Source organism: Styela clava, chromosome 11, assembly GCF_964204865.1.
Source record: "Styela clava chromosome 11, kaStyClav1.hap1.2, whole genome shotgun sequence".
NCBI classification, from domain to species: domain Eukaryota; kingdom Metazoa; phylum Chordata; class Ascidiacea; order Stolidobranchia; family Styelidae; genus Styela; species Styela clava.
This window is the reverse complement of record NC_135260.1, coordinates 9,691,714-9,719,670: the sequence shown is the minus strand read 5'-3', so window position 1 is coordinate 9,719,670 and position 27,957 is coordinate 9,691,714. Positions and strand designations below refer to the sequence as shown.

At 35.9% G+C, this 27,957-nt stretch overlaps 1 protein-coding gene across 3 annotated transcripts; it reads right to left on the bottom strand.

The window, feature by feature from the left end:
* Window positions 1–4: 4 nt before the first annotated feature.
* Window positions 5–27,957, bottom strand: LOC120347123 (potassium channel subfamily T member 2-like). 3 transcript variants are annotated; one of them, XM_078117883.1, is made up of 25 exons: window positions 27,722–27,957; window positions 15,982–16,061; window positions 15,147–15,243; window positions 14,550–14,670; window positions 14,341–14,475; window positions 13,875–13,958; window positions 13,666–13,760; window positions 12,768–12,951; window positions 11,045–11,147; window positions 10,283–10,481; window positions 9,391–9,568; window positions 9,017–9,120; window positions 8,707–8,856; window positions 7,506–7,801; window positions 7,061–7,151; window positions 6,196–6,304; window positions 5,406–5,518; window positions 4,901–5,017; window positions 4,191–4,295; window positions 3,473–3,611; window positions 2,780–2,968; window positions 2,459–2,639; window positions 1,953–2,055; window positions 858–1,100; window positions 5–694 (listed from the first exon to the last, which is right to left on the bottom strand). In XM_078117883.1, the coding sequence occupies exons 1-25, from the start codon at window positions 27,769–27,771 to the stop codon at window positions 418–420; spliced, it is 3,543 nt and encodes a 1,180-aa protein (XP_077974009.1). In that variant the 5' UTR covers window positions 27,772–27,957; the 3' UTR covers window positions 5–417. The 3 variants fall into 3 exon arrangements, with proteins under 3 accessions (XP_077974009.1, XP_077974007.1, XP_077974008.1); XM_078117881.1 differs by lacking the exon at window positions 27,722–27,957 and adding an exon at window positions 19,201–19,484; XM_078117882.1 differs by lacking the exon at window positions 27,722–27,957 and adding an exon at window positions 16,329–17,872.

Genomic DNA, 27,957 nt, shown 5'->3' with positions numbered 1-27,957 from the left:
GCAATTTATAAATACAGAGTAAGCATTTCCAGCAATCTGTAAACGATTCAAAATATAAGCACAGTAGGAAGCAGCTATAACAACAATAATAATAGCTTACATTGACAGAAGAACGTGAACAATCAAGTGCGGAGATTTTGCGTTTGACTTTCAAATATGGGATCCGAAACACAAAAATCTGACTCTAACTACGGGATAGCAAAATTCATGAACTTTGGGAACTTAGTTTTAAAATATAGACTCCACGCTTAAAAAGTGTGAAATCTGAGTCAGACTCAGAGAAGTTTAAAAATAGGACTCCGGATCTGATGCCGGCCAAAGCACTTGACTCTATACTTTACAACATTTTTCTTTAGATTGACGGTACTTGATATTTCACCATAATAATAGTTCTACTCTACGTTTCTCTGTCCGATTTTACATTGTGGTTGAAATATCTTCTTCATTCTTCGTTCCATCGTCCGAAGTAATATTACATTGAAAAGATGTTTCTGGGATCAAGCTGTTTCCGTTAGGTAAAGTGGACGATCTTTGTTTAGTCGTAACTTTACTTTTGGGCGTCTCCTTTTCGAGGAACACTGAACCCGATTCACTTGTTTCATCGATGGTGTTCATTCCGGTACTCGATGATGTAGCTGACAGATTCATGGTATCTGTGCTTGTATGTGAACGAGTTTCTGGTCTGATGATATACCTTAAAAATTAAAATAATATTTCAATTTCCGATTGGAACTTAATCATAAAAATGACAAAAAGAGTCCAGTCCAAAAAGGTAAAATAAAATTTCTATATTCACTAATGTTGGTACATTCGAGACACTCTTTGTAACAGCAGGACAATCATAATATATTACTCACAGCGTATCTCCCTTCTTTAGGACAGTATCTGGTGCAGGATTCAGTAGAACGTATCCAAAAGTGCGGGTAGATTTCTGCAAAGTTTTTTCCTGCTTTGCAGGAAATTGATCCTTGCTAATTCTAAGTCTTGTCGCTCTTGCTTGTATCATTGTGTCAAGTTTTTCTCGCTCGGTCATATTATGCTGTAGAAGTTGAAGTCTACGCACGCTTAAATTTGCATGCTTGCGATTTTTGAAAGGCAATCTGAGAAAAGAAATCCGAAGTAAAAAAATCAAAGTCGTTGTTCTAGTTCAGGGGTGTGCAACATTTTTGTAGTTGGGCCATATAACCAACTTCAGACATCTAGCTTCTAGCTAGGCCACACAGAAAATTCGTTTTTCCTTGTATACAGCGGATTAAAATATTAGATCATTTTGTATTTACTCATATGAGCGCCTTTTTAAACCTGAACTGTCAGATTAGGATTTTATGCTTGATGTGAAAAAACCTGAGTGTTGACAAGGGCTATTGCACACCCCTGCCCTAGTTAGATTATTGCTCGTATTGGAATTATGCGGGTGTATAGATAATTCATTTGGGTATTATCTTCACACAACTCAGGGGAATATACTTGAATGCCATCGTGATTTAGCTATCAAGTAAACCAGGGGTCGGAAAACTACGGCCCGCGACGCTTAACTGAATTATATTAACAAAACAGCTTTATTGACGATTATATTCTTTACGTGACAAAATTTGTTTTGAGACACTAAATTATATTATAACCTAACAAGTATATAATCCACAATCACTCGTTTAATGAGCCTATACTTGATTATAATTAGACAAATGGCAACGGAACGTAACAAAGTTGATGCTGAGTGCAAATGATTTAATGACGAAGAAAACATTCAAATGATCAGTCTTCGCGCACTGCTTGAATTTTAACTGAAAAATGTGTGAAAAAATGTGACTCATTGGCCATTCCTTCGGTTTTCAACTTTCTAAAAACATGTGCGGCCCGCCAATGACTTGCAACCTTTAATTTTGGCCCGCGAACGGCAAAAGTTTGCCGACCCCTGAAGTAAACAGTCTGTTACAAAAACATATATTCACTTCGATCTGATCGATTTTTTCATGCTGAACACATTGATGCTGTGTCGACGCTTCTTGACGGGATTGGGTGGAGATTCAGGAATCTGTAACTCCGACTCATCGACTGAAAAATGTTAATGTTCATTAACAAATTGCATCGAAAAAAAATTTGTAAGGATAAGCAATAACATTTATGAGGTGCAAGATTCGTACGAGGAAGGAATTCGAAAACCATTAACTATGTGCAACGGGCGCTGTCATCACAATATCTCAAATTTGAAGCATACTGATTTATCGGCGTTCAGTTATGAAGCCGTTTCCGAGCGTTACATTTTTTACTTTCAAAACTTTGATGCCAAGCTTAAAATTTCCTTCCTGACTTTAATTGTGTATTGATGCCAGAAAATGTGTCCGTCTTGCGCCAGAGAAATTTGAAGACATCAAGCTTGCTTATGATTCCGATTATAAATAACCACACGTAACAAAACAAAATGTACCTGCTATTGAATTATAGTAAGGCAACTCACATAGCTTGCCTTTATAAGATTCCATCTCTGGTGGTAGTTCTTTGAAGTTTAATATAGATTCTTCTCTGCGTTCAATGATAACTTTCCTATATATTCCTAGTATAATTCCACCAGTACGGAAACTGAACTCTTTAAATATCGAAGAATATTTTCGGTTTTCTTCGAATTTTGTAACTTTGTGCTGAAATACATGAGAGTTAGGCTATATGCTTAGCGAATGAGTATACCAAACTGGCTAAACGATTTTTAAGGTAACCAAATTTGGAGATCTACCGATGCGAATACAATACACCAATTATTATTAAAAAAAGATATTCATACCGTTGAAAGATATCCGGACCCGGGGGCATATTGAAGTCCAAGCAAGAGTCGTAACAACGTCATCAGGTAACTTTTCACCATTGACTGATACAGCAACGTATCCAACATACTGGAGCTAAATACTTCTCCTGATGCAAATGATTCTCGAAAAAGATAGGGTAGTGACGATGCTTTTTCTGAACGCCTTTCCTGTAAAATTCATCAGATTTTAATTTGATAAGAAAATGCAGACGTCAGCAGTTTTGAAATAATTGTTTGGCAGTCAACAGTCTATTAGACTGGAAGAAATCAAGTAGAACATCCATGAATGTACATCCAACTACCACCGAAAACTCGGCAAATTTTAATGAAATCAAATTTGAAGTTGGCTCACGGAATTACTGTTGACTACCGGTATTTTTGTGGCGGCGAATCGGTATACCGGTGTATTCATAAAGTCCCGTTACAATATTCACGTTGTTATGAACTCAGTTTTCATAACCAGGTTTGTTTTATTTTATTCAGTGTTTATTCAAGTTTTTTACTTCACTTAGTACATCTGTTGGGACCAAAAAACTGTATATGAGATCGACGAATTTCCCTTGGAATTTAAAAGACTTTATGACCGCTCTGTAGTATTATTTCAGTAAATCGGATTCATCTTTGATTATTCTGTACAAACTATTTTTTCTTTCACATCTTGCGATCACATACCTTTCGCAATTCTTCAATGCTTATCTGATTGTTTGGCGACACAAATCTGTTGAATCTCATGTTCGACGTATGAGTTAATTCAAGGCAGGTTCGAATTGTTGGAAATAACTTGAAAATTGTTTGAGCAGCGACGAGTTGCCTGAATTCGATGGAATGTAATGCGAATATTGTTAATAATAAAAGAGGGAAATAGTGTATCAGTTTATTAATTTTGCCAGTGATGATAGTTTGTGGATATAAAGGTGTAATGCAGTGTCAGATTTACTCTGTTCCCGGCAAACTAAACGAAGCTGACACAATTTCAGGAAAATTTCCTGAAACTAATGTCACGCGCACTCAATTGGAAAAAAAGGAGATTGATCTCTAAGCGAATGTACGGACGGCCGCTGTAATGTTAAAAGCTTCTGACACAATACTAGAAGGCAAATATTCAACATAGCTGTAGTTGAACAAAAAGCTGTCGGTTAATCCTTCATATATAATAGTGATGCATATCATTAGGGATAAGTAAGGAATTCTCTTGCAAGTCACGATAGTTTTTTGATTTCATTGGTCCACCAGTCACCAGTACAAATCGAAATAATCTTTTTTTTATTTATTTCCTCCGAAAGCTAGAACAATTCCTAGATGATTATTTATATTGGTCTCGTCCAATCATTTCATAAATGAATATAAATTTTATTTGCATACTGTAAATTGAAATTAAATTCCTGTTTACCTTGAATCCGCCATATATTCTTCTTCTGCGTAAACCGACGTCATTCTGTCGATTATAATTATTGTATGTGCTCGAATTACTCCCGCAATCAGAAGAGAATCTAGGCTGTGAAAACGCAAAAAATGTAATAAAGTTTATCTGTATTCAAAACAGTGGATAAGAAATTTTATCAAATCATTCATCGGAGTAGTTCAAACAAGTGGAAGAAATATGAAAAAGATATATCGCGAAACATCACAAATAGTTAGGAAACGCTCCGTCCAGCTCAGAGTCAAAAAAATCAAATCTGACTCCTGGTCCGACAAACATTTTGACTCAAACTGCAGCTCCCTAGTTCTAAATAACAAGATTCTTCCATGACTCCGCTACCAGGAAAACTCATATAATAAGCCAAAAGTGCCAATTCCGAAAGAAGCCTTCTGAATTCCATGCACAGCAGTAGCAGCATCAGTCCTCCTTGTTCAACAACAATAGTATTATCTGGTATATACTCTCTCAAACCTCAAGGCGTTTATTCTATTTCAAGTCTTACAATTCTATTTCTTTGAATAATAATCAAACTAATTGTATACTAAATCAGCCAGTTAATTATCAGAAGAAGAATGAGAAAAGGCACGAGATTTTCATTAGCAGTTTTTCAAATGTTATCGATTTTCATGTTGTATATTCATGAATTTACATTTTTGTGGATCTTTTTGTCTCCTTTTTACCTGTTCATATTTCCAAGCATGTAATAAACCATCGGAAAGCAACTTATAGCTTCTACAAATTGTTCTTCTGGCGAATGTTCTAATATCAATATCACAGGATTCAGACTTTCGAGGCACCTACATGAAAAAAATGTATTTTAAATGTCGAGAAAATTGCAAAAATGAGATCAATTACTGGTTTTATAATACCCCCCTTTTAATTTTTTTCTAATAAAATTGTTAATTGGTGGGAATGAGGACCTAGTTTGGGTGAGTGATGACATAGTTCAAACACCCCAAAAGTGACGTTCCGTTGAAGTTATGATGCGTTGACGTCGATGGCGATTGAAGAAAGTTCACAAAGACTGTCAGTTAGAAGTGTATGTTTTAAAAGCGGTGGTTAAAATTCTGCAGCTTGTTACATAAAACTATGCCTTCGTACATATTATCCTTGGTGTGCAGACACATGATAAAAATACGACCATTTTCTCTCATTAGCACCAGATATGTAGAAGGTTTCACCTACCTGAAATGAGCTCGCAATGGTATCATAACGTTGATAAGACTTTGAGTTGCAAATTCCGCGCAGACGATTATCGGATCATTTTCTGATTGATCGAAACGTTCATGAGTGCATTGCTGGAAAAAATAATTCCGTGAATTAGTTTTCCTATACACACGTCATAATATCAAATATTCAACGATAATCTGCGATCGTAAATTAATAGTTTATTACCTTCCTTATCATAGAAATATCGGTACTCCCGAAGTATGTGAACCAAGATGGCGGACACCGGAACGTAGTTTGTGTACCAGGTTAGGGTTAGGCCTTTAGTTTTATTTCTATTTTCTATATTTTAGTTTTATTACGAGTTCGGGTATTAGCCAAGTGACTCCCGTAGTATTTGTACCTGAAATTATGGTCTAACCCAACCTGGTATACATACTACGTTCCGGTGTACCCCATCTTGGTTCACATACTTCGACAGTACGGAAATATCTATGTACCAGTGTATGCTTATCCAATGCTATGTTCTTAAATGAATTTGAATTTCTCGTTTTTTGCTTTTGAACCATATTGAATTCGTTGATAAACAATTTTCGTCGTTTACTACACAATCATTACAGTGTGTGCATATGATGTCATAATTGAAGTGTGGGATTCTACAGCATCGGGTCACATTTCGCACAAACGAAGGACAACCATTTAATGATTTCATAAGTTTTTCCTACTTTGTCGATTTTTATTTTATCTGAGCCAGAATTGACATAAAAACGTCCTATTAATTATTAATATATTGATTCTGTTTACTCACTCTGTCATGTCTCAGACAACAATGCATTTTTCTTTCTTTCAAAATGTGACAAAGAGTTGGAGTAACGTGACCAATGTATGGAAAGATCGGTGGAAAGCCAATTACGATTCTGCATAGAAAAAGCATTGGGTATCATAATCACACATAGGTTTAAACAGTTGTCCTCAAAAATAAATATTAAAATTTTTATGACAAATGAAAATATCATATAACTCTTAGAATTACATTTCTAGAGGCACAAATAAATCCGCACGCTGTAATGTGAAGAAAAAAACAACTAAGAAACACGCATATACATTGCATTATATCTTAAGAAAATGACATAACACCTGAGCCTATATAAAGTTGTGTCCAAAATTGCAAGAGGGAATCGTCACGCTAATAACCGAATTGCGTAAGTCATTTTTAGCAGTTTTAAGAAAAACGGGGACATACGCAATTTTGCAACTTTACTATATGCACCAGTACTGAAAACTAAACATTTCATAAACGAATGTAATTCTCAGTATCTACAATGTCTAATCCTCAAAATAGCTAATCAGTTTCAATTACATTATTTTTTATGTTTAAAAATATATATTTCATCAATATAACACGTTCTGCACACCCACCAAGATAAGACTGAGATTAAATACAAAGAAAAAAACAGCAATGCACCCAATATAAAAGCCAACCAAGGTGTATTAGACTCGAACAGTGAATATCACAAGTGCACGCCTTCCTATACTGTAGTATAAATTCAAATTAATACGCGCTAAGCTAGAATCCGAGATGCAAAAACTCGAAAATACTTCGCCGAGGTTATTTTGCCTCTCGCATGATATCTATTAATATATGATTATTATGAGTGATAAATATTACTGACTGGTTTGTATTCACGTCTTCTAGACTCTCGGTTGAACCTGTTCCGTCTAACATTACGTCACCCAGTGAACTTTTGGACGGACTGTCGGAAGCTGTGAAAATATGCCGTAATTGTTTATATTATTTGCATTGTTATGCTAAAAGTAAGTGTAGGATTTCGTTCGTGCAATCAGATATTAAAAAATAAATAATTTTATTCAAAACATCATTAATCTGTTATAAATTACAGAGAAAAACTCATAAATAATTTTAGGGAATATATCAGCATTTTGCGTTTAATGTAAAGTCTTGTCTTGCTATTTAGGCCGGTTTCAGTGACCACATGATGTGTAATAAATTTCCTGCAGTGATGAATATTTAAGCTTCAAAACTAATACTTCGGTTGAACGAAAATCTCTGGAAGGTATATTTCAAAAAGGACGAATTAGCAATACTTATCAATTTACCTTCCCCTGAAGCAGATCTTGTTGAGCTAGATCTTTGTTTTTGTTCCCTTTGTTCGCGAATAGATATATGTCGATTTGCTTCTTCCTCAAAAAGTGCTTTTTCAGCTCCACTCGCAAAAGTTCTAGCAATATCACCTATTTCTCCACCGTCATCAGTATTATTGATAATTACGGCATCTTCTTCTTGAGTGAGACAAATGTAAAACAAAACATCCGTCTTTTCGATAATCATAGAAAGTCCAGGGTTGATCAAAATCTCATTGTCTCGTTTTAATCCAAATAGAACTGCTCCACACCTGTTAATGATTTGATAGGCTGTGTTGTATGTTGTAACATTCATAGCACTGTAATGCTGTTGCGGTGTACACGTGAGAAACTAGCGAAGTGGATTTATACAATACTAGTTAAGCTGATTTAAAAAAAGGTAAATTGGAGAAATGGCTTTCGGTTTTGAATTTTCCTAACATATTATTCTAGAGGGGAATTCTGTTGCTGTTGTAGAGTTCCTCTCTAGTGTACTTGAATCACGGTCAGATTCGGCACAAAGGGGGAAGCTCGAAAAATTTGAAAACTGCAACAAAGTCTCGGCGACAGTACTAGAACTTTCTGGTACTACAGTCTGGCACACAAGCTGTTTCCATTCTCGTCGGAATGGCTACAATATTCTTAACAAGGGTTTTCTGCTCTCATAAAAATAATGAAATGGAATTCATTTGAGGATCCAGTTACATTAATGAGAGGAGCAATTGAATTAAGGGTATTTCCTCATTTTGTACAACTGACTGGTGAAATTTAGGAGCAGCGACCGCATTAGACAAATAACAAAATATTGTGTCGGTATAAACATGTACGGTATATCTTTTAAATTTTATGTTTTCGACCGATTAAAAATGTAGGGTGGTTGGAGTGTACCAGATTTTGAGCGGAGAATAAAGGGGTGTACCACTTCAAATAAGGTTGACAAGCACTGATCTAAATTCTGGGTTTTGAAAAAACTTCAAAAACAAAATTTATCCGCATTTAACTTCGCAATTTGGGCCATTTCCCAATATTTAAAAAAAGATTCGACTCGAAAATTTGAGAATCGTATTCTATTACATGAATTTAAGTCGCCAAAAGCAATAAAGAAAAACATTTCACGTAACTTCATCGTACATTTTGGCAATAGCATGACCCTTTCTAAAAATGCATCTCAACTTACTTTGCGTGAGCCAGCTGAGACGCATGAGCAAATCTATATCCGATGAATTCGCCAAAGAATTTACTCTCCTCTGCAATCACGTGATAAATTTCATTACCCGCGCTTTTTCCAAAATGTTGCTTCCATTCAGCTTTTAATGCATTTCCTTCTCTGCGATACAAAATATAGTAGGTTATTACGTAGTTCATGCATTCTAGAATATGTATAGAACGGTAGAATTTGAAATGGCTGATTTTCGCAGATTGGTTTTGGGTGCCTTTACAAACGTAGTGTACATATATTTCAACCTTGATTATTTATTCCTACTTACTGTCCCTTTGAAGTATGCGCTAACAAAGTTATCATTGTTGACAATCCCGGTATATAGCAATTCATCGCCAACAAAGCATATTTGAATTCTTCATCGCATATAACCTAAAATTCACAAAGAAAAGTTTACACAACATTGGGCTTAACTCTATTGTGTTCTATTTAGCCTTTCGTTCGTAAAGTATACATCAATTGAAAACTTTTCTAGAGCTTAGTTCGGAGCCCGAAACTCCTTATTTGAATATCAATAAAAAATCAGTTTGTATGATTCAAGATATTCCAGATAAAGAGCGAGGGAGGGCGATGAAGAATTGAGAAAGAGGGGGAGATGGAGCAAGATAAAGGGGGTCGTTTGGAATTTCCTTCAAAACTTACTTGATCAGCAAATTGTATATGAAATTTCGATGCAGGATTCAATATTTGAACATATAACGGACAGTGAGGCGCATGATCTTTGCACGCCATTGCTCTCAGAATTGTTTTCTCGTCTGCTGCATCACGATTCGTTTCTTGGCGTGACGTCAGAATGAAACAAGCTTCTGCTGCATCGAGCCTGGTAAAATATTATGACATGGTTTAAGCCTCACGGTTTTACTAAAGAATGAACCCAAATTAGTTTTGATATTAACCGCAATATTTTCATTGCTACAAGTTCTTAGAAATTAAAGTTCAACTATTAGCGAGTTCGGCTAACTTTTGATAGAAAAAAGCGGGAATCTCATGTGAGAGGTTTAAACTTTTGGGCCACATGGGTGCAATTTGTCAAATGATCTGAACGATGCGTCAGCTCTTGTCCGTATGAGATTAGAAGAAATCTCAGAATGTCTCAAAGTATTTATAACAAGTGTGATCTTCAAAAGGTTGTTAAAAAGATATTGTAAACTTTTGCATTTTTTATGGATTACATCTTACATGAAAGCGGAATGTTTCAGGTCAATCTCAACATTGCGATATGCCAGCAGATATAAACCAAATCCTCAGCATGTCGCGGGGAGCCGAAAACGGCTTTATTTCTTGTATTTTTGTACAGATTTCGGTACTCCCGTGGTATGTGTACCAGGGCAGGGTTGGTGCATAATTTTATTCCAATTTTCCTTATTTTAGTTCTATTACGAGTTAAGAGACTGTCTGTGTTAGCCAAGTGAATATACCCCCTACCCATAGGTTTTAGCCCCTTTACACAATTAGATGTAAAATAGGCGATCAAAATTAGTTACTTCCAAGTTGATAGACACCCTTCTGGAGCGCCCTGATTCCTACTACTTACTTTGCTCGCATGAGATCAGTTTCACGTAGAGCAGATCCTTGGAGATAAATTACCCTTTCTGTCCATATTGGAATTTGAAGAAAAGTACGTAGAGGTCCATCCAACTCACTTGGTGAAAGTAATACTACGTAGTGTTTTTGAAAGAACGGGTGAGCGTAGAATTCATTCAGAAACTCCATGATAACGTCGAGACGTAGCTCTGTAATAGTTTCGAGAAAATGCATTTTTGGCGCTTTTAGGCTTAGAGGTAACGGAAGTAGTAAACTATGTGTAGGCATAGTGGAAAATGAATCCTAAGTTCAAGCTTTTACCAGCCCATGTTGAACGCTGCTCGTTTGAGAAAAAGTCTTCAATAAAAAACAACAACATTTCATTCGAGACTTTCAAGCAATTACCAATATTGAAACACAAAATATAATTCCTGTGCACTGTGCATAAAATCTTACACTTAATATATCATGAAGCTGATGTTTGAAAGTGTTTTTTTATAATTTGTCGGACGAAAATGGTAGAAAAGGGTTATTAAATATTATTTATAAACGTGGAATGTTCATGTGATACAAAGATGGTCATGTCCTAATGTTAGACGACAGTACGTTTGGAAACACATACAAAATTTTGATGTGTTTTGTCCATTGGTTATTGATTACAATTTTTTTTTGACTCGACAGATATTCTTTTACGCATTCATAGAATTCATAGGTTAGCAATCCTACTTATTTCATCTCTTTACCGTTATTCAACTCTAACTTCAAAACTTACCAGTAGCGCACACAATCACATGTTTTTCAGTGGTCGCCCGTTGTCTGCTGTATTCCCCACCTTGCTTTTGTCGTTGTGACCATATATGAGCAAGATCTTCAAGCTAAAAACAAAGTTAAAAATCACACATTTGATATCGTGCCTACAATTGAACTTGAACTTTTTGTCGATATTTAAACATTGCTTTAATATCTCGATGTTTCCAAAACATTTCGACAAGAAAAGAGATCTGCTTTTTAAGCCTAGTTGCTAATGATGATATTAAAATACGTTGTCACAACAGCTTGTAATTTGTAAACTATGACTTAGGCCATCCCTTTTAACACTTTTAGTCTTCAAAAATTGGAATCTTTTAATTTCCTAGACAATTTTGACAATGGTAAATAGATGGCTTTGTAATCTTATGAATAAATGAAGAATGTCTTATGGCTGCGATGAGCTTTTCAATTATTCATAAGATGGAAATACTCTTACATTGGATGTTGTCAAGAAATCCGACTTTTTACACATATAATTCGGCAAATGTATCTCACATGACAGCATTCCTTTGTGGTACAGTTCAGTAAGTTCACAAAATTGGGTTCAAGTCAAACATAAAACATTAACAATGCTCACAATTTTAGAGTGTACAGACGATTTGCATTAAATAATTCATCTTACGACGTTAAAAAAAAACTACCTTGGTGTAGATAACCAATAACACACGCACTTATCTGATTCGACCATGATACTAAAACGTAGTTTTATTTATTTCAAATTTGGTTCTAGACAGTGTTCAACTTTATGCACTCAGATTTCACCGCTGACATGTCAAGTCGTGGTTTGTTACAAGACCAAGCCAATTCTCATTTGAATTTTTATCTTCCGGATGAATTCCTATCCCAATTAAAATGTTTATTGGGCGCGAAGCGGACCTATAGTAGGGTTACCATACCGCATGAATATTTTCATGAGCTAGTAATAAAAAATATGCGCACGGTACGAAATAACAATGTTCTGTATTAGCAGTGTGCACAGTACGATTGCAGATGCAGTAAGATTCCGGAATTCCGGTTTTTACAAAAAAATCCGGAATTTTTACAGTGTGCACAGTACGATTGCAGAAGCAGTAAAATTCCGGATTTTTTTGTAAAAATTCCGGATTTTTTTGTAAAAATTCCGGGATCCGGAATTTTACTGCATCTGCAATCGTACTGTGCACACTGCTAATACAGAACATTGTTATTTCGTACCGTGCGCATATTTTTTACTACGAGCTCATGAAAACAGTCATGCACTGTCGGGAATTTTGCATTTTCAAATATGGTGACCCTAACCTATAGATCATTTTATTACGTTAAAGATTGCTGTTGTCGCTAGAAAGCTAGTATTTTTTATTTATTCAAAAAAAATCTATGAGCTTTATAGGATTTGTTTTCGTTTGTGATGACGTCATGAAAATATAAATGCGCACCTTGCGGCGGTTCCGCGTTCGCGCTCATTGCGTTCTAATGATCAGTCGAAGTCGCACAGACTACGCTTCCGTACCGGCACTGTAAAAGGCTACATACCCGTACTACTTCGTTTTGGCCTTCTTGTTCATATATTTGATCATTGCTCTCTTGTTATTGATTAAAGAATTATTCTTAGCTACACCTAGCATTAGCAGTTGACAAATTACTCGTTACACCCTTTGTTGGTATTTTAGTGCTGAATTGTATGTTTAGTCGTTCAATATCCTCACCTGACTCGGTAATACTCCAAGCGCAACTACAATAGTTACTATGACAACAACACGCGACGGCCATATTGTTGGGGTGATGTCTCCATAACCGACTGTACTGAAAGTGACAATAACAAACCACAACGAATCAAAAATATCCATCCGGTATTTTCCAGCTCTTTCCAGTTGTTGAACTGAACATATGCTAATAAACGAAAAAGGAAAATGTTTTAATTGGTTACACAATAATTGAAAGTTGCAAACAGTGAGATTGCAATGCAGCAACAATTTTTTTTGCGGCAATGGGGTTGAAGAAAATCGCGCTTTGAATAGTAAATAATTTGTTTCGATCGAAATTCGGAATTTTCAAACGCTATTCGGAAAAGTGCTCTTGAGAGACTCAGATATTCCAAAGTGAAATTATTAATTTACCCACTTATGTTATACATATAATATATATATATGTTAAAAATAGAATTTAATAGGAATCAAAAGACCCAACTTTCCGAATATATACTTAATCATGTTTCAACCAAACTGTTGCAAAATATCACGTGCCAAAGATGCCACGAAAAGCATACAAAACATTAAAATGGAAGTTTAAATTATTGTGACGAGTTACAATTACTTCCATTAGCATTTTTGATATGTTAGTTGTATGAAAAAGAAGTTCATCTCACAACAATAATCTCTCATTTGGTGATTTTGATTGAAAATAATTCAGCTTCATTTAAATCCATGGTGTTTCAGTAAAATTCAGAATTTGTGAATTTACTGACCTAACAGGAAATCAAGGAAAGTTGCAGGAAAATATTCAGATATATATGCATAGCTATTTAGATGTGAACACCTTTGAAGTTTCAGTGCATGCTCTATCAATAAAGTTTGTTTTTAAATAATATGTAAGCCTATGTCTTACCAGGTCAGTAGCAATGCAGTTATTGTTGCAAGAAGAACAATTATTTGGTTAAACATTGCACTCTTCTGCTTTTGCGTAACGCGTTGAAGATCATTCTGAATTAAATTATTATACCTTCATTTAATATATATATAAATTTAAAGAAAGTAAAACGCTGAAGAAGTTATTTTCTTGAGCCATTTGATTGGGTTTGAAAAAAATTTACTTACGATCATATTGTTCAATCTGCTGTTGGCAAGCCATATGTTGAGGAAAACTGGAACAAAGAGACATCGCAATGGAGGCCAACACACCTGCATATGACAAATATTAGAATAATGGCGATATAAAATAATTCTTGAGTCGACGCCATTGTGAACAACATTTAATCAAATGAAAATAGTAACATTTGAAAAAATCATTCTTTATCTTCTAATGCCTATTAGGATAAGTTACAAATAAACGGAAGCGATCCGTGGTAACTTGGAGGTAGTATAAACTTGTGATATTGTCCTATGCTGCATAGTCAACGGGTATCCGTTGTAGTATGTATGGTTTGTGAAAGGGGAGCATCATAAAATATAAAGTGTAAGCTAATTCAAACATAAATATGGACAAATTGGGTATTTATATTGAGTATATATGTAAGATGGTGGTGGATCAAATAGAGGCAAATCGATATATATATATACTTACACTAACAATGAACGGAACGGTACACAACAATTCCAAAAAATTGTTTAATGTGAATATGTTTTGCCACAAATTTCCTTTGTAATCGACAAATATAGTAATGATCGCTTGGATGAGACTCAAGAAGGCGAGAATAACCTGCAAAATGTAACGGCATAACTGTATATAATGTGACGTAATAATGAGTGTTTAACAGACAGCCCCATACCAACCTGTATGATCCACACCCCGAATGGTCTTTCCACCCAAATGATTGGCCACCAAGAAAATTCATATTGATCAGTCCACCATGGATTTGTGGATCCTGTCCAGTTGCGTTCACACCACCCACAACTGTTGGTATGTTAAATATAGTTTAAACTCAATGTTTTAAGAAGTAGGCCTACCGGTACAATTTAGTATAAGTTGTGTCGGATCTTTTGCTTCGACTTGAATTTGAAAGAGCAAAGGGACAAATATTTTGCCATTGAATCCAGGCTATAATTTTTGTAGAATACAAAATCACATTCTACATCAGTGACGCTATTTAACAGCTTCTGTTTTTTCAACTTCTAGTCTATTTCAGGTTTCAAATAACAAACTATCGTACCGGGTCGAGTTCGCGAATACTAAAAATAAGTCGTAGGTTCTGCAGTGGAAAGATGAATATGTATTTGAAAATTCTACTCTGTTGAACGCATATTTTAGTTTACTGCATATTCCAAAACTGCATAAAATGGTCAAGTTCACATAATTATGTCGTTTGACAAAATTCTTGTTTATGACTGAAGTTACAATTAAATAGTATGTAAAGCAAATGCCATTCTTACCATGTTGTGGTTTCCGGATTTTCATAAATCGCTCGAAAAACGTAGAGGGATACAGAACAAACTTTGAGTATAAAATTAAATAGTCGAATTCGGAGACCTGGAAATAAAAACACATTCAGGCGGTTTAGATATCAGAACCTTTTGTTGATACTGTCCATTTTCAGATTCACGATTAGGTTATAACATATTCTCAACATAACGCAAGCCTAAATTGAAAACCGAAATTGAGAAACCTTGCAGCTAAGTGGCAGCGGTTCGACAAAGGCAATTGCTTTAGCTATGCATTGCCTTTACTACATCCACGCATGACAGTATTTTACTCAAAGCATTGCGGTATATATATATATCCAACCAGTGATGAGCTGGAAAAATCGTAACAACCGGAACGCACCTAATTCGTGTACGCAATATATATTTACAACACGGCGCGGACGCCGCCAGAAATTTTTGTCTGTCCCAAGATAGAGCCGAAGAACTACAATGAAATATGAATTCATTACCTAAAATATGTCTGTTTATAATTACAAGAATATTCATACCAATTCAATACAAATGTTATTATCAGAATGTAACAGGTCAAATTTTCACGGGGTCAAAGGTCGGCGAAAATCCACTACATGTTACTGCTGTACTAACTAATTGTTTGCCGCAATGTAAAAAGAATTATTACGTAACAAAACGTAAGTAAATAACTGAGTTTACGGGGCAAACTAAACTTTCCATGACTTAATTTTATTTCAACAACAGGAACGCAAATGCAATAAAATGTCCAACAACCGGAACGCCGTTCCGGTGCGTTCCGGCTACAGCTCATCACTGCATCCAACTAACTTACTTGTTCTTTGGTTTTTGACGAAGTAAAATCGAAGTCTTTCTCTCCATGTTGAATCTTTTACAAAAAGTTTGAGTTGTACCCTGTAGAAGAAAACCATTGCCAGTTATTTACAAACACTGTTTGGGGAATGCGCAGCCCACTGTAACAAAGTTGTATTTCGTGTATGATGATATTTTTTTTTTTTATGTAAGCTACTAAGCTTGAGGACGCGCGTGCAACAAAGTATTTAAATATGTAATTGTAATTATTATTCTTCGCCATCACAAAGGTTGTTAACAAGTATTTTAGGTATTTATTACAAATTTTTCAGATTGATGAATATAATTATGTAATTTGACAGGGAGTACCTTGGACTTGAATGAGCATCATGTTCGAAGGCATGAAATATGGTATTATCGTCCGGCCTTTCCTCGTCTTCATGGACACTATCAACTTTACTATGAGCATTTCCCATATTATCCATAATAACCAATTGATTCTTTCCTACCTACCAATCTACAGCTCGACATGTTATTACCTAGAACCAACATAATGTCGATACAATACAACTTCTCCAAAAGACGCTTACCTTATGTGTCATTTTAGCAAGCGCGTTTTGTATAGAATTTCGTCATGGCTTAAGGTTCGATCGATATATCGTTTTCAGAGTAATTTGGCCTATTTCAACACCCAGAATTTGTAGAATATCAAATTATACATGTCTTTTGTTGGGCATGGATCAAGTAAATATCTTCAAGGGGCCCGATCAACCTTGGCTAATTCTTACTTTGTATGACTAATAAATCTATCTATTCGCGCCCGTGACATCGAGTTGATACGAATGAATAATATTGCCATAAACTTTTACAGCGTTAATCATTATATCAGATGATTTTTCGTGAGTTCCAATGATTTGAAGACTTTATTTGCTGATTGATAGCGTAATTTGATATGTAACTTAGATTTGTCGAATATTTGCAATCTTATCCTTAATAGATTTGTGACCTTGCAAGTTTTGACTCAAAACTGAGGCAAAATGTCACACAATTTTTCAGTTTGATTAACTTTGCATAAAAACCAAGGTAAATTACTAACTACGCTAAAATAGTGTTCCAATTTTACTCTAAACTGATGTTAAATTAATATATTCCTGGATACCCATGTTCATGCTCGCTATTCTATTCCTTCATTTTCAAAGTTTCCTCGCCTGCAATTCTTTTTATTCACCTCAATTACTCCTGTCACATTCTCAAAATTGTGCCCACTCATTTCCCGACTAGTAGTGTTACGCTAACACTTCGAGTTGCTGCTTTAATGTACTGTATATTAATAACTTCCGAGTTATATATACTTCCCATTAGAAGAAGATCTAACAATTCATGCAAAAGAAACACTATCTTTCTACTTTTAAGTGCGACCAAAAGCTCACAAATCGCACTGGCTCCAACCTATCAAATATTAATATTTATGAGATCTGAGACGATATTAAACGGCAAAAGAATGCTGTAGCGAAGATATGAGGAGTTATGCAGGCTATAATTTGCTATTTAATTGAAGGTTTTTCGCAGCGACGGAAAATTTCTCGTAATAAATGTTTAATTCAAAATAAACTTAGCTAAATGCGTCAAGACCACGACTACATCAAGATCAAAATTCTACAACAGATTCATGGCAGATCAGGTACGGCCTTATATTCCTATCAGACTTTCTGTCGAAAAGCGAACGTGTGGTCAAGCATGGGGTACATCCGGATCGCCACCTCTGTACCATGGTCGTCTTTGGCCCACTATACAAACATAAGTCGCAAAATAATCGCGACATGTAGGGCTAGGAGAATGACATACATAAATTATTAAAATGTCAAGAGTTTTGACGTTGGTGGAAATTTGTCATCTCGTCATCTATTTGTTCTGTTTTGAATAATAGAAAATGTTAGGTATGACTGAAATTAAATATCAAATGCCAGTTGAGAGTGCGCTATAGATGAGAAAAAATAACATGAATAGTACTGTACATTAGATAAAATCCCATTACGAATATGTTTGTTTTTACATTCCAGTTATCGTACGTTGTGCCGAAATTGCATTTCTATAGATTCGGATATTTTGGTAGCAATGGCGCGTTGGACCATCCATTTCGATATGATAAGATACGAATGCCAATCTCGATTAGTGGTAGTGAGTTCCGGGGTTAGGGGCCAAACCCTTAATTCCAGAAAGTAATTGTATGTGTATGCTATGCCGAACCGGTATTTTAACTACTTAGTCCATTAAGGGGAAGTGATTGATTGTATATGAAATTTTGTTTTGTGCCTGTATATGCATGGTGACCCAAAAATAGATCCTAAAAAATTTCTACTACTACGGAAGTAAAGAAAATATATTCAAAAATTGATCTTCTTTTTGTGAATGATTGTATCCAAAAGTTTAGAAATCTAGGACGCGTTGTTCTCTCTAGATACGTTCTAAAATTTCAAATGAACTGGGCTCTGTTGGGTTATCCCGCATAAAATAGCGATAGGTAATTACAGGCAATATGACACGGGATGATTCTGTATTTCTGTCGTCGAGAATTTGTAACAGATATCGTTAGTTAGTCTAAATTTTCTTATTCTACTTTCAGTTAGACATTTTCACATGTTTCTAAAACAATTCATCGAAGCGTTCCTTCGGACAAAACGAAAAAAAATATAGAAAGTTATCCATAAAATGTGCAATCTCGTATAAATTTCAAATCAACGAAAAAGTTTGTTCACCATATCGGAAAAAACGAATAGAAGCGTGTAGTACACTCGTACGTGATCCAAAACGCGTTGGCAACTCGTACTCAACGAAACTTAGCTCGTCAGAACAATCCCGCACCCATCGCTTGCATCCCGACGTACATAACGGGCCGACGTACACAATATAAAGTTTCTGGGAAAATTTATTTGAATACCTAAAAATAAGTTTTTATTTGGTAACTTGTTCCAATGTGTCAAAAGTTAGTAATACTTGCAGTATTACACCAACAAGGTAATTATCACCACGAATGACAGCATGATGAGCGATAACGGCCGTTTCTGTAAAGTGATAATGCGTGACATGACGTCTATCACATCCACGACACCGCGCGTTCGTATTGTTTTATACCGGCAAGAATAACTGTCTGAATTGCGAATAACTAATCTCAGATAGCATTATATTGTCTATTTTAAAATCGATAGCACTTAGTTAAGTGTTAAATAATACGCGGTTTTACCGTGAGTCAGGGAATTCCGGTATTTGCCTTCGATCCACGTGATGTTTCCAGCGCTTTTGCGCATTGTTCATGTTCACCAGCAGCCCCATGGCGTCCATTTCTATATCCGCAGTTTGCATGAGTATGCTGTAGTATTTCACTATAACTTCAACTGCCTATAGCTGAGCAATTCAAAAACTATCTCCCACGAATAAGAAATATCGGCATCCCCATACATGCACGCCTTCATTAATATTTCATGCATTTTGCAGGAAGAAACGGGTTTACGCTATAAAATATAAGCACTGGAGCCTCAGGAAGTCGCACACACTGTGTCTGCCCGATTGCACGATGCACATTCATTCTGATTACTCGAATTTATATCGCATTACCTAAACCGCCACCGATAAATAATACATGTTGTTGCCATTCTAATTTAATAATGTTCTTTTTATGGCGCATTTGTTTTAATAATTAAATCATCTTAACTTAATTTATCGTTTGGTTGAAACCGCGATCATCGACGGAACACACATACGATTAATCAAAATAATAAATATTATCACAAGATTAAAATTTTTGTAAATAGTTAAACAAGTCCAGTTCACATTACGTGAAAAGGCCATTCAAAATGGAAAAACTTTAACAATTTTTGAATGCCTTCACCCCAATTTTATATTATTTTTGCGACGAAAACTATCATTAAAACAATTTGAGTATTGGTGTGCTTGAATGTATGCAGAGAATCCGATGTCGTTAAATTTCTGGGGGAAGAGGAGGAGGCAAAGAGGCTTCCATATCTACGGAAATCGACAATACTCAAACAAAAATACATTTCCATTTTGAATTGGTCAATTTATAGAATTTTAGAATTATCATTTCGCAATTAAATGGATATATATTTGAATCTTTAAACTTTGAAAACGGATTTGGTGGATGAATTACCAACGTCATAAGTGCGACCATAAATTATAACGTTGAAAAATTGTCATTGTTTAAATACAAGAAGATGACTCGATGTGAAACCAGAATATTTCAACTCAATGAATGCCTTATACCCAAAATTCCGCTGTTAATTTTTTATCATTGCACTCGACATAATGCATCCAATAACCACCTAATTCCAAACGTTAGTTGAAAATAATAAAAAAGTAATTTTAATAAATAAGAAAATTTACACGAATGGAATAAACATGGCAAAATTTCCTAAAAATTTAAACGATAATCTGTGAAATGTAACCTGCAATTAGGATATACAGTAGCTAGTTCAGTTTTGAAAAAAAAATTCAGTCTCCCAATGACAAAGCGTTCGGTTCATTAGACGTGTGAAATGACGTATCGTCAGCGACATCTAGAGGCGGTATAACTGGTAATATATTGCAATCCATGGACCTTTCCCCGACCTTTGACCCCCGGAAAATTCTTTCTACACTTTACCATTGCAAAATTTCCAGGGCTATTTTAGGAGTGCTTCTGCGAGTTGGCGCTTGTAAAATGGGGTATGTGTTTCAAACCATCATTACGATTCATCGCACACAACAATCTGTTTTTTAAAAGTACCGGTACGGAATTTCAGGCTAGCCTATCACAGCTATTTCTAGACTAATTTTCATTACTGCATTTAAACTAAAACTCCTAGGAAGACAGAGTGATCATTGAGTTATCTGATTTTTATTTAAGTTTCCGAAACACAACTGAAAACTAACGAATAGAGTTCAAAAACGCGTAAACGAGATAATGTTCACAACCACGCTTGAACTGTCTGAGTGAGAAAAGTGTCTGAGCGAGAAAAGTGTCTGAGCGGATGCGAAAAGGGGGCATTGTTACGTCACTTTTTGCATCTTGCTGATTGGCCAATGTCACGAAATAAACCAGGAAGTCGATGCTCGGGAAAGGGTCCATACCGTAAAGGCGTAAATCAGGCGTTCCCAAACCGCGGCCCGCGGGCCAATTACGGCCCGCTAGACGATTTCAATTGGCCCGCCGAACATTAGTGAAACTATACCCGTGAATAAATACTAACACGTTTAACAATTTAAATGTGTTCATCCTTTTATGTCGTAGATGCCGCCAATTGTTACGTCATTATCACAATTTAAGCACGTGTAATCGTAACAATTCAATTATACCGGTATCTTAACTTACGTACCGGTATTAGGATTGCGTACGGCAGTCTTTTAGGTATCACGTATCAGCCCTATATTAAGGAAGCTTGAAGATGTCACAAAAACGAAAACTAGACACTGAAAACAGGCGTTTTTCGGATAAATGGCAGCGTTCTTATTTCTTTATTGAAAAGAATCAAACTTCAGCGATTTGTCTTCTTTGTCAACAAACTATTCTTGTTCTATTCTTGTTAAACTACGGTCCAAACTGACAGATAATCACTTAGAGTGCGGTATTGCAAATACAATGTAACAAATTGGAGCCACGTTTTGAACATCAGTTTCGAGCAAACCCCAATTACACGTATCTACAAAAATGCAAGTAAATTATGTTGGCTATTCGTTTTTTTTTAATATTCATATACATTGAGACGTTTTTTTGTTTAACGAAAAAAAAACATGAGTCGCTATCTGGGGTCATCTCTGGGGTCAATCTCAACCTCTGTGTCAGTGGATAATATTGGTAGTACAACTGCAAAAACCATACTCACCAGAGATAACAGTGTTTTATAAACTTCAACTACAAATTTAATTAGATAACAAACCTTGGGTGTCGCTGCCTGATAATCAGTTCCCAGCGATTTCCCTTCCCAGTAAAATGTGTGTCAATTTTACTTTTTTCATAATTTCGTTTGGTATTTTTACTGGATGGAAAAAATAAACTTGACCTTGATATGAGTAGACATTTATACGAAGCCGTACTCCAGATGAGCAAGTAACTTCATTAGTCGTTATCAGTTACAAATCTTTTTTGAAAGTCGTGCTTGTTATTCCTCGGGTATTCTATCACCTAACTATTATACTTATGAATTTTATTACATAACAAACTGCGATACTGGGTGTATCTAAAATCAATCTTGCAGCCTATTTTGGTGCCTATTTTTCAAAATTTTCTCAGGACGCTTAAGCGCGCCCTGAACCCCAGCCTTTACGTCGGCCATTTTTCGTCATCTCGCTTTACTGGCCCGCGAGTATCCTCGCCTTGAAATTTTGGCCCGCGGCCAAATAAGTTTGGGAACCCCTGGCGTAAATCGAAAGGGCGAGGAGTTTGCTCAGCAGCGCTATCTTGCGAGGCCTGCCATGCTGTAGGCTGGGGTTTCTGAATCATTGGCGGATGCACCTCTTAGTGGGGCGAGAACTGTTCCTAGGGGGTAGGTACAACTTTTTAGGTTTGGTCAAAAACACGTGGTCGACAAAGACATAATATAGTGGGAACAAAAAGTCACTTAGCCCTCCTACTTTTAAATTGGCGCAAAAGGAGAAAGATATTCACTGCAGCAAACGATATTATTAGTGTTACGTCACAAATCACATACAAAATTCCCCTGCGACCGCGTCACCGCATCTTCATCGTATTTGTGAAGCGTTGCATTAAGCTGATCTTTAATGAAACATCGAGATATAACTTAACCCAGGATTCAAAGTTGAATCGATGTCTAAGTTATTAATACTTGAGACTTACCAGGTCCTGTGGGAATAATTTGATAATAAGTTTGTTTATTGACTTGACTGGTGATGAATACAAAATCACTAGTGGAATTTACACATTTATAAAATGGGTCCTCCCGAAGTATGCGAACCAAGATGGCGGACACCGAAACGCAGTGTGTGTACCAGAGTTGGATCAATTACCGTAATTCAGTTACAATTGCAATTACAATTACTCCCTTAAATATTTCGATTACATTACAATTACTCCGTGCAAAAAATATCAAATTACAGTTACATTACATTTACAATTACAACAGAGCAATGCTCAAATATATGGACACGTTACACAGAGCGAAGCAGTTGTTACCCTTGACGCTATTGCTACCCTCAAAAAAAAATCCGGATTTCGCGTAGCAAGAATTTACAGAATCAAACCAGACAGCAAGTGTTCCCATGGATTTAGCTATTTTATCACAGCTATTTCTAGACTAATTTTTCATTATAACTATTAAAAATACAACTCCTAAGGAGGCAAATGATGATTACCTTATTTGATTCATACTTAAATTTCCGAAACACAACTAAAAACTAACGAATAGCATTCGAAATCGCAAAATGAGGTATTGTTTACAACCACGACTGAGAATATGTATGGGTGTCTTAACAGATGCGAAAAGGCATAATGTTACGTCACTTTTTCGCATCTTGCTGATTGGCTAATGTTACGAAATAAAAAAGGAAGGCGATTCTCGGAAAACGCCTCTTGGAAAAATATTTCGCCCTTATTTGTGTTATTGCGGGCCAGATGACAGGACGCCGTAGTTTAGTGACCCCTGGTGTCATTGAAAGTATAATTGAGCCAAAATTTCAGCGAATTACATTTACAATTACACAGACTGAAAATACCTCAATTACATTACAATTACATGAAAAACTGTAATTAATTACTGTATATCAATTACAATTGATCCAACTCTGATGTGTACCAGGTTAGGGTTAGGCCATAATTTTATTCCAATTTCTTTATTTTAGTTCTATTACGAGTTTGGGGACTAGCCAAGTGACTGTCGTAGTATTTGTACCTGAAATTATAGCCTACGCTCCGGTGTCCGTCATCTTGGTTCACATACTGCAGGAATACCATAAAAAATAAATACGTGACTCCAAGATTTGTCATTTTAGCAAATTTTTTTTATCAACTCATTTATATCATCCTTATCAAAATATTTATTATTGCTCGTCAAATTAGACTTCAAATTTGCCAATTTAATGAAAATCGTGGTTTCCGACTAATTAGATTTATGCGAAATATTTTTTTAAAATAGGAGTGCCAAAATTTTCGAATAGTTTAAATTTCATTACGTTCAACTGTAATAGGCCAGCTAAGTTTATATTTAATGTTTTTGTATTTTTCGACAAACTTTTAAAAAGTAGATGGTTCGCGTTTTTTGACAATGCGGGCTATTATTTTCATACGCAAAGAAAGACTATAAAATATATTAGAACACATAAAATACAGAAAAAATCTTTTGGAAACAATTGTATTTGTTTCACAGCGCTTTAATTGAACATTGGAACTATCTTAAATACAAATAAATACAAGCTCGCTATTCTTATTGCTCACAGAATGAAAAATCATGCAAAGTTTAAATTCATGTATCAAATGGTGATAATATTGTTTAGCTTTATATTCATGTGCTATTTTGGCAATTCTGCAAGCGAACAAAGAATGCCTTCATAAGATTATCGCTTTATCGGATTTTTACCACTCTGTACGCCCACGACAAGATAAAGAATAATGACCGGAATTTATTTTCCATTAACTAATTAGTTCCAAAATATGCAAAAGTGAATAAGATATCATCTGTTCAGGGTCCAAGGTTGCGTGGTTAAAGGGCCGCAAAAACGTTTAAAGAGGTCTCGCAGTGATCGCAAAAGTGATCCAAATATCCGAAGAAAATTTAGCTTTTAGTTATTTCGAAAATGCTTCCCGAGATGTACCGTGTTGTTTTCTGTATCTTTTCTCGTGTTTGGTTTTGTGAAGTCGCTTCAAATTATATTCTCTCGTGACTAGGGCTGGGCATTTCGAATCGAATATTCGAATCGAATATGAAATTATTCGAATCGGTTCAGAGCAAAATTTCGAATCGCCGCCATCTTTTTTTCCGCCAATGGTCGAGGTAAATTTCTCAATTTTTTTTATTAAAGCCATACTTTTTCAACGCAATTCTGACATATGGCGAATTGATGAAAACGTGTTTTTTATTGTATGTGAACGCTCAGCAATCTGCCTGAGTGATGTATTGTATTCTATGTTTTCGGTAATTTATGTTTTTGGAGGACCCAATACAATAGGAAAGTTACATACAATTTTATATCTCCCAAGTATTCGAGATTCGATTCGAAAAAATTATTCGATTCGATCATCAGGTATTCAGAAATGCCCAGACCTACTCGTGACAGATATTACTTGAAAGCACACCATGCAGATACTGTGGTTTACCGTTGTGATGGACAAGGGAATACATTTCCTCTGTCACCTTTCTTTTGACACTCATTTTATGATGAATTGTTATATTTGACTAATTTAATAACTTGCATCGTGAGCGGGACTAGTGCTATCGTCGAAGAACAACCAAGTCCGTCTAAGTTAAGATTTTGGGACCTAGCTAAAAAAATCTGGATTGCTCGGCACTAAGTCAGTCTGCGTTTCGTCACTGCTGTGATATGGCCCCACGTTTCAAGCTAGAGAATTCTTTTTTACTAAATAAAAACACAAAACTTCTCTCAAAATAAGGAGTTACTTGGCGCGAGTTCAAGGTGCGAAGTTAAGATGAGAAGCGCGACTCATCTCATCGGCTGGGTCCTGTCTGCACAAGACAATTCATTCTCCTTGTACCGATCACAAGACGTCATGTCACTATTGGCACCGTCTTGACGTTTATAGATACAACATTGAACTTACGTGATTTCAACAAACATCATTCCCGGCATTGAGATAATGCCAATAAATACAATATCTGCCAATGGTGTGGTATACGCTAAAATTGTTTTGCGGGCCGCACGAAATGTGTCCGCGGGCCGCATCCGTCCGCGTACCAGGGTTTAGACCACCCTGATCTATACTGATGAAGTGAGCATATTATCGCTTGAACGAAAACAGGCACCATTTTTTAATTTTCAAATTCGAGTCGGTAAAATAATGCATGCAATGGCTTATGCAGGGACGTTTTTACCGAATATTTTCTCAAAGCAAATTGAAAAAAGGAGACATTTCTGAGCAAAGTCACGAGCGGCCACGGAAATGACAGCTACTGAACCTTAATTGATTTATTGGTGGGCATTATGCGCCATCTGATTGACATGAGATTTCAACATATATAGCTGTTCCGGTATGTTGCTCATTAGGGATGTCATTATTTCTGGAATAATTTAAATTATACATTACAAAAGTAGTAAGAGAAATGGAACACGAAATGTGCATTAAAATAGTATGTATTTCTTCGATAACGTCAGTAATATATTCATTACAAGTTTTGAAATGTCATTATCAGTATATTTTCTTGGGTATATTCCATGCGTCGGCCATTGAAAGTATCCCTATTAACAACCAGACTACAGATGGCTTAGCATATCCTTTGGCCATGAATATTTTTATTTGGTACTCCCGAAGTATGTGAACCAAGATGGCGGGCACCGGGACGTAGTATGTGTATCAGGTTAGGGTTAGGCCATAATTTCAGGTACAAATATTACGGGAGTCACTTAGCTAGTCCCCGAACTCGTAATAGAACTAAAGTAAGGAAAATTGCAATAAAATTATGGCCTAACCCTGACCTGGTACACATACTACGTTCCGGTGTCCACCATCTTGGTTTCCATATTTCGGGAGTATCTTTTAATTAATTCGGAATATGATTGAACCAAAACATTGTTCCAGGCTAGCAAGCCATATCCCCCAACCTCATTCATTAACCAAGGTTACTCTTATACTCCCACAGGACCAATGGTGTTAAAAGAAAACCGCCAAATCTAATTTTCCAAACACACGCCGGCGGCTGTTCAGTCACTCACCACAGATGAAACGTACTTGACGGCAAAGCGACTCAAACATTTATTTGTTACGTGATGTTTGCTTGGCAATAATTTCAAAACAAATTGTAGATCTATGACTTCGAGACTGTGTAGAAATTATAGGCTCACAGAAAGGTTTATTTGGATCTTTGAAATAAACCGAAATTCGGAATAGAGCAAATTTATAAGAGCCGTTTTCTTGGGTCTTTTCTAAATTTAGATAGCCCAAGGAGAGGGGCAAACTGTAATTCGAACCATGATTTTGGCATCGAATTTGTGGTTGAGTTTTGTTTCAACGAACAATTCCCGAAAATCATTCATAATTATCACCTCAGCAAACATATTTGTATATATTTGTTGTCTAGAATGCCTGCAATTCCTCAAATCTAGCGACTTCTAAACACCGATTTAGGATTTTCTAAGCTGGCGTAGTTTTGATCTCTGACTCGGACCGTAACTGCTTTCAACTGAATTGAAAAATCTGATCAAAACTTTGACCAGAGCAGAAGTTGGTAATATGAATCAGAATAAACTATACAGCATGTATATCGGAAGAGAAATATTTCAAAACGGGTTTAACAACGAAGATTTATTGAATAATATAAATACACATTCCCAAATTCGGTACTCCCGTAGTATGTGAATCAAGATGGCGGACACCGGAACGTAGTATGTGCACCAGGTTAGGGTTAGGTACAAATACTACGGGGGGTCACTTGTCTAGTCCCCGAACTCATAATAGAATTAAAATAAGAAAAATTGGAATAAAATTATGGCCTAACCCTAACCTGGTACACATACTAAGTTCCGGTGTCGGCCATCTTGGTTCGCATACTACAGGAGTACCAAATATTCTGTAAACGATTCCTTACCGTGATGGTTGTAACGGACTTATCGCCAACGTATTTGTTTCCTGGTCCATCGGTTTCTTGTTTTGTTTTCCACTTGATTCAAACGTTTGTTGTTAACTTTGCAATAACAATTTAGTATAACGGATTTTCACTCGGCTTTGGTATACTGATTGGCCATTATCTTTTATGTCGTTGCCTTGTCAACAATCGAGACGACAAACTTATTATTCGTTAAAATGAATAATCTTTCTGTGCAA

Bases quoted from the DNA above. Each gene is read 5' to 3' on its own strand.
- LOC120347123 (XM_078117881.1), bottom strand. From the start codon at position 19,319: ATGCAAACTGCGGATATAGAAATGGACGCCATGGGGCTGCTGGTGAAC. The intron at 8,857-9,016 runs GTAAGTAGGAAT...TTTGTATCGCAG, and splicing joins GCGCATACTTCAAAGGGACA to AGAAGGAAATGCATTAAAAG. The intron at 695-857 runs GTGAGTAATATA...TTAATTTTTAAG, and splicing joins CTAAAGAAGGGAGATACGCT to GTATATCATCAGACCAGAAA.